Source organism: Symphodus melops (genome assembly GCF_947650265.1).
Source record: "Symphodus melops genome assembly, chromosome: 13".
NCBI classification, from domain to species: Eukaryota; Metazoa; Chordata; class Actinopteri; order Labriformes; family Labridae; genus Symphodus; species Symphodus melops.
The window spans coordinates 202,501-210,105 of record NC_136703.1 but is presented as its reverse complement, the minus strand read 5'-3'; the positions used below and the strand labels follow the sequence as shown (position 1 = coordinate 210,105).

General features: G+C 46.8%; 1 protein-coding gene across 1 annotated transcript in view; it reads right to left on the bottom strand.

The window, feature by feature from the left end:
* Window positions 1-177: 177 nt before the first annotated feature.
* Window positions 178-7,605, bottom strand: part of LOC306834210 (GATA-binding factor 5-A-like) — a gene marked incomplete at its 3' end in the record, with an annotated part of 7,527 nt that continues 99 nt past the window's right edge. Inside the window, exons 2-4 of the mRNA XM_079360047.1 lie at window positions 6,986-7,536; window positions 1,831-2,000; window positions 178-198 (exon numbers count right to left, since the gene is read on the bottom strand). Coding sequence (XP_079216173.1) covers window positions 178-198; window positions 1,831-2,000; window positions 6,986-7,469 — 675 coding nt within the window. The 5' untranslated portion in view covers window positions 7,470-7,536. The remainder of the gene's footprint in view (window positions 199-1,830; window positions 2,001-6,985; window positions 7,537-7,605) is intronic.

Genomic DNA, 7,605 nt, shown 5'->3' with positions numbered 1-7,605 from the left:
TGAAGGTCTTTCAGAACAGGGGATATGTGGGACCTCCTATTTGTGCGGGTCAGAATTCTTGCTGCAGAATTTTGAATTAATTGCAGTCTAGAGAGCTCTTTCTTGTTAAGACAAGAAAACAAACTATTGCAATAGTCTAAACGTGAAGACACAAAGGCGTGGATAATGAGCTCCAGATCATTCTGTGAAACCATGTTTCTAAGTTTGGAGATCTTCCTCAGTTGAAAGAAGCAGTTCCTTGACAGCTGTTTACAGTGCTGGACTAAAGACATGTCTTTGTCGAAAATAACTCCCAGGTTTCTAAGACTAGGCTTCACGGACTGGCCTAGGTCCCCCAAGAACTGCTTAATCCCTGGAATTGAGTCATCAGGGGCGAGAATCAAAGTTTCTGTTTTCTCAGCATTTAGCTGCAGAGAATTTTTGCTGAGTCATTGTTTGATTTCCATCAGACAAAGACGTAGGGAGCTCAGCTTCTGGATCTCGGACGGCTTAAAAGAGCAGTACAGCTGGATATCGTCAGCAAATAGGTGGAAAGAAACATCACCGAACCTTCGTATGATCTTTCCTAGAGGGATCAAATACAGCATAAACAAGACAGGACCCAAGACAGAACCTTGAGGCACTCCACACAGCAGGTCCGCAGACTCCGACCTTATTTGGTTGGCTGTTACATTGAAGCTTCGTCCAGCTAGATAAGAAGAGAACCATTTTAGAACTGAACCCGACAGTCCAACTTGATCCCTCAGTCTTCTCAGCAGAATCTGATGGTCTACAGTGTCGAAAGCTGCGGACAGGTCCAAGAGAACCAGGACCGTGAACTTTCCAGAGTCAGCAGCCATCATAATGTCGCTGGACACTTTCAGTAAGGCCGTTTCCGTGGAGTGTTGCTTACGGAAACCGGACTGAAGCGGTTCATGGATGCTGCTTTGATCCAGGAAAAGGGTCAACTGATTACAGACCACCTTCTCAAGGATCTTTGACATGAAAGGGAGCTTAGAAATAGGCCTAAAGCTATTAAGATCTGTTTGGTCTAGGCCTGCTTTTTTTAGTAATGGCTCCACTATGGCATGTTTGAATGCAGTAGGAAACACACCAGTGGACAAAGACAGGTTAACCATTTTGGTCACACACGGGCCGATTTCCCCAAACACTTTTTTAAAAAGCCTACAGGGAAGGACGTCAGATGAGCAAGAGGAGGGCTTCATCTTAGACACCACTGCTGAAATATCAGCAACCGTCACAGTCCTAAACAAGGACCACAAGCTGGAGACAGGCTCTGAAACAGCAGGGGTAACACGAAGAGGGGGCGGGATGTTGTCCTTGATTATCTTTATCTTGTTTGTGAAGAATCTCAAAAAGGCATTGCTGTCAGCTTCACAAAACACCGGGGTAACTGGGACAGCAGGACATACAAGTGAGTTTATCGTTTCAAATAACACTTTGGGGTTTTTCTTATTTAGTGCTACCAGTTGGTGGATATACTCAGATCTGGCATTTTCGACCATCACATTGTATGAGGACACAAGGTCCTTGAGGTAGAGCCTGTGCACCTCAAGGTTAGTGGATTTCCACAGGCGTTCAGTCTTTCGACATAGTCTCTTTAGACTTAGGATGTCTTCATTAGTCCACGGGCGAGCTTTTTCCCTGGTAGAGGAAGTGTGTGTGTGTGTGTTGAGTGTATAAGTGTGTGTGTGTGTGTGTGTGTTGAGTGTATAAGTGTGTGTGTGTGTGTGTTGAGTGTATAAGTGTGTGTGTGTGTGTGTGTGTTGAGTGTATAAGTGTGTGTGTGTGTGTGTTGAGTGTATAAGTGTGTGTGTGTGTGTGTCTCACCAGTCGTTTGTGTGGTTTGATCAGCGGCCTGTTTATTCCATTCATCTTGTGGTAGAGTCCACAGGCATTGCACAGGTAGTGTCCGGTTCCGTCTCTGCGCCACAGTGGGGTGGACACTGAGCCGCAATTAACGCACTCCCGACCCTCAGTGGACACGTCATCCATCAGCTCTGAGCACGCGGGACACACGGGACACATGGGACACATGGGTCATACGGGACACATGGGACACACGGACACACAGGACACACGGGACACACGGACACATGGGACACATGGGATACATGGGACACACGGGACACACGGGACACATGGGACACATGGGACACACGGGACACATGGGACACACGGACACACGGGACACACGGACACATGGGACACACGGGACACACGGGACACACGGGACACACGGACACATGGGACACATGGGACACACGGGACACACGGACACATGGGACACACGGGACACACGGACACATGGGACACACGGACACACGGGACACACGGGACACATGGGACACACGGACACATGGGACACACGGACACATGGGACACACGGACACACGGGACACACGGGACACACGGGACACATGGGACACACGGACACATGGGACACACAGGACACATGGGACACACGGGACACATGGGACACACGGGACACATGGGACACACGGGACAAACGGGACACATGGGACACATGGGACACACGGGACACACGGGACACACGGACACATTGGACACATGGGACACATGGGACACAGACACATGGGACACACGGGACACACGGACACATGGGACACACGGGACACAGACACATGGGACACACGGGACACACGGACACATGGGACACACGGACACACGGGACACACGGGACACACGGGACACATGGGACACACGGGACACATGGGACACACGGACACATGGGACACACGGGACACACGGGACACATGGGACACATGGGACACACGGACACATGGGACACATGGGACACATGGGACACATGGGACACATGGGACACACGGACACATGGGACACATGGGACACATGGGACACACGGACACATGGGACACATGGGACACACGGGACACACGGGACACATGGGACACACGGGACACATGGGACACACGGACACATGGGACACATGGGACACATGGGACAGTTAACACGTTTAAGGAGAACATTTGATTGGTTTGATCCTCGTGTCTGTCCTCGCCATGTGACCTGCAGTATTACATCACAGCTCTCGTAGCGACTTCTGAAGAACTGAGACGGGAACGTTTTGTAATGTTCATGGTTAGTTGGTGTTAGTTCATTGTGTAGTTGTTGCCGTGGTAACCAACAGGTATGGTCTTATCTAAAGTTGTTCACCCTTAAATTGAGACTCCTGTTTTTTGTTGTGTGAAGACATGTTGGGGTGACACACACACACACACACACACACACACACACACACACACACTCACATAACACACAGAGAAACACACACACACACACACTCACATAACACACAGAGAAACACACACACACTCACACACACACACTCACATAACACACAGAGAAACACACACACACACTAACACGACACACAGAGAAACACACACACACACACACACACACACACACACACTAACACGACACACAGAGAAACACACACACACTCACACAACACAGAGAAACACACACACACACACACACACACACTCACACAACACACAGAGAAACACACACACACTCACATAACACACAGAGAAACACACACACACACAACACAGAGAAATACACACACACACACACACTAACACGACACACAGAGAAACACACACACACACACTCACATAACACACAGAGAAACACACACACACACAACACAGAGAAATACACACACACACACACACTAACACGACACACAGAGAAACACACACACACAACCACTCACACAACACACAGAGAAACACACACACACACACACTCACACAACACACAGAGAAACACACACACACTCACATAACACACAGAGAAACACACACACACACAACACAGAGAAATACACACACACACACACACACACTAACACGACACACAGAGAAACACACACACACAACCACTCACATTACACACAGAAAAACACACACACACACACTAACACGACACACAGAGAAACACACACACACTCACACACACACTCACACAACACAGAGAAACACACACACACACACACACACACACACACACACTCACACAACACACAGAGAAACACACACACACACACTCACATAACACACAGAGAAACACACACACACACACACACACACAACACAGAGAAACACACACACACACACACACACACAACCACTCACACAACACACAGAGAAACACACACACTCACATTACACACAGAGAAACACACACACACACACACACACTCACACAACACAGAGAAACACACACACACACACTCACACAACACAGAGAAATACATACACACACACACACACTAACACGACACACAGAGAAACACACACACACACACACACAACCACTCAGACAACACACAGAGAAACACACACACTCACATTACACACAGAGAAACACACACACACACACACACACACTCACACAACACAGAGAAACACACACACACTCACAAAACACAGAGAAATACACACACACACACACACACACTAACACGACACACAGAGAAACACACACACACAACCACTCACACAACACACAGAGAAACACACACACACACACTCACGACCAGTCACACACACTCACAACCACTTATACAACACACTCAAAGACAACTACTCACACACACAAAACACACAGAGAAACACACACAAACTCACACACACTCAACATACACACACAACCACTCACACACAAACAGAATCACACGCACACACACAACCACTCACACAACACATACACAGAGAAACAGACGTACACAAAATACACACAGACACACAAACATAGAGAAACAAACAACACACATACACAAACTGTATATATGCAAATCTATCTGCTATATATCAATATTCAAATCTATCTGCTATATATCTATACGTAAATCTATGTGTGTATGTATATCAGCTGTGTGTGTATATCAGCTGTGTATATGTATATCAGCTGTGTGTGTATATGTATATCAGCTGTGTGTGTATCAGCTGTGTGTGTATATCAGCTGTGTGTGTATATGTATATCAGCTGTGTATATGTATATCAGCTGTGTATATGTATATCAGCTGTGTGTGTATATGTATATCAGCTGTGTATATGTATATCAGCTGTGTGTGTGTATATCAGCTGTGTGTGTATATGTATATCAGCTGTGTATATGTATATCAGCTGTGTGTGTATATGTATATCAGCTGTGTGTATATGTATATCAGCTGTGTGTGTATATGTATATCAGCTGTGTATATGTATATCAGCTGTGTATATGTATATCAGCTGTGTGTGTATATGTATATCAGCTGTGTATATGTATATCAGCTGTGTGTGTATATCAGCTGTGTGTGTATATCAGCTGTGTGTGTATATGTATATCAGCTGTGTATATGTATATCAGCTGTGTGTGTATATCAGCTGTGTGTGTGTATCAGCTGTGTATATGTATATCAGCTGTGTGTGTGTGTGTGTGTGTGTGTGTGTGTGTGTATATGTATATCAGCTGTGTGTGTATATCAGCTGTGTGTGTATATCAGCTGTGTGTGTGTGTGTGTGTGTGTGTGTGTGTGTGTGTATCAGCTGTGTATATGTATATCAGCTGTGTGTGTGTGTGTGTGTGTGTGTGTGTATATGTATATCAGCTGTGTGTGTGTGTGTGTGTGTGTGTGTGTGTGTATATGTATATCAGCTGTGTGTATATGTATATCAGCTGTGTGTGTGTGTGTATCAGCTGTGTGTGTGTGTATATCAGCTGTGTGTGTGTTGCTCTGGTGAAGCGAGGTTGTGTATATAGGTGTGTATATCAGCTGTGTGTGTGTGTGTGTGTGTGTTGCTCTGGTGAAGCGAGGTTGTGCATATAGGTGTGTATATCAGCTGTGTGTGTGTGTGTGTGTGTGTGTGTGTTGCTCTGGTGAAGCGAGGTTGTGTATATAGGTGTGTATATCAGCTGTGTGTGTGTGTGTGTGTGTGTGTGTGTGTGTGTGTGTGTGTGTGTGTGTGTGTGTGTGTGTGTGTGTGTGTGTTGCTCTGGTGAAGCGAGGTTGTGTATATAGGTGTGTATATCAGCTGTGTGTGTGTGTGTGTGTGTGTGTGTGTGTTGCTCTGGTGAAGCGAGGTTGTGTATATAGGTGTGTATATCAGCTGTGTGTGTGTGTGTGTGTGTGTGTGTGTGTGTGTGTTGCTCTGGTGAAGCGAGGTTGTGTATATAGGTGTGTATATCAGCTGTGTGTGTGTGTGTGTGTGTTGCTCTGGTGAAGCGAGGTTGTGTATATAGGTGTGTATATCAGCTGTGTGTGTGTGTGTGTGTGTGTGTGTGTGTGTGTGTGTGTGTTGCTCTGGTGAAGCGAGGTTGTGTATATAGGTGTGTATATCTTTAAATGTGTCTCATCTAAAGGTCAGATTGTTTATAGAGTTAGACAGAGTTTGAGGCTCAGCTGGATTACAGCTCTCTGTAGCTTCATTCTGCAGGATAGAAGAATTACAGACTCCATGTCTGCTCGGTATTTAGATAGCAATGAAAAACATGCAGATCTCTACATACTGTGATTTGGATTCATGGTGAATTGAAAGATTCATAAAGAAAGTTTATTAGCTTGGTTTATATCATTAACCATGAGCTGAATGAATTCACACTTCCACTCATGATTTCATGGCGTTTAGAGATTTCAATGAATTTAAATGTTTTGAAGTTCAGTCATGAAATCATCATTGAATTCAAATCAAAATAAATCCACTATAAACATGAAAATGTATGTTTCACTTTCTCATCAATGAACTCGTTTATGTTACATATTCAGCATCTGTTGAATTGTATCTCTGATATTTGGTGCACGCGGCTCTCTCTTACCTTTATCATATAGTCATAATTAATCCTTTCTGTGTTTATAAATATTTATCATTATGTGTGGGGTCATATTCGAGAGCTCAGATCCTGGTCTCAGTCCGGTCTCGTCTCGAGGCGGCCTAGTTTACTCACCCAGACTAGGTCTCCTCGCGATGCTCCCTCCGCGGCCTTGCAGGCTGATCACTCCGCTCTCAAACGGTCCCGGGGTCCAGGGGGACGGGGCCATCTCCGGGCTCATGTAGGCGTACGGGCTGGAGTAAGATCCCCCCACCGAGCGGACCAGCCCACCCCCGTACTGGTCTCCCCTCCCCTCGTTACTCAGCAGCGGGCTCTGGTAGCCGGGGTCCCGTCCCGAGCTGCTGCCGAGCGGGGGGCTGTGCGTGAACGAGAAGACGTGCGGGAGGTGCGGGGGGCTGCTGTGGCTGAACCCGGAGGCTTCCTGAGGCCAGCCGTGAGTATGGTGTTGGGGGTCACAGGTCTGAAGGTAGGGCAGGGGCGGCAGGATAGACGGGACCCTGCTGCTCGGGACGTAGACCGGAGAGCTGGCTGGCGCGTGGAGATAGGTCCCGGTGTCATGGGGGTACGTGGTCTGGGGGGAGGACAGGCTCAGACTCTGGTACATGATTGAACCCGGGTCAGCTCAGAACTCAATCCCTGAGTCCCGGAGTGATGAACGAGATCTTCTTCTCCTGATTATTGACAGAAAACCAAGAAATTAAAGTTTTACGCAGTACGTTGGCTCCGTGACGTCACATTTA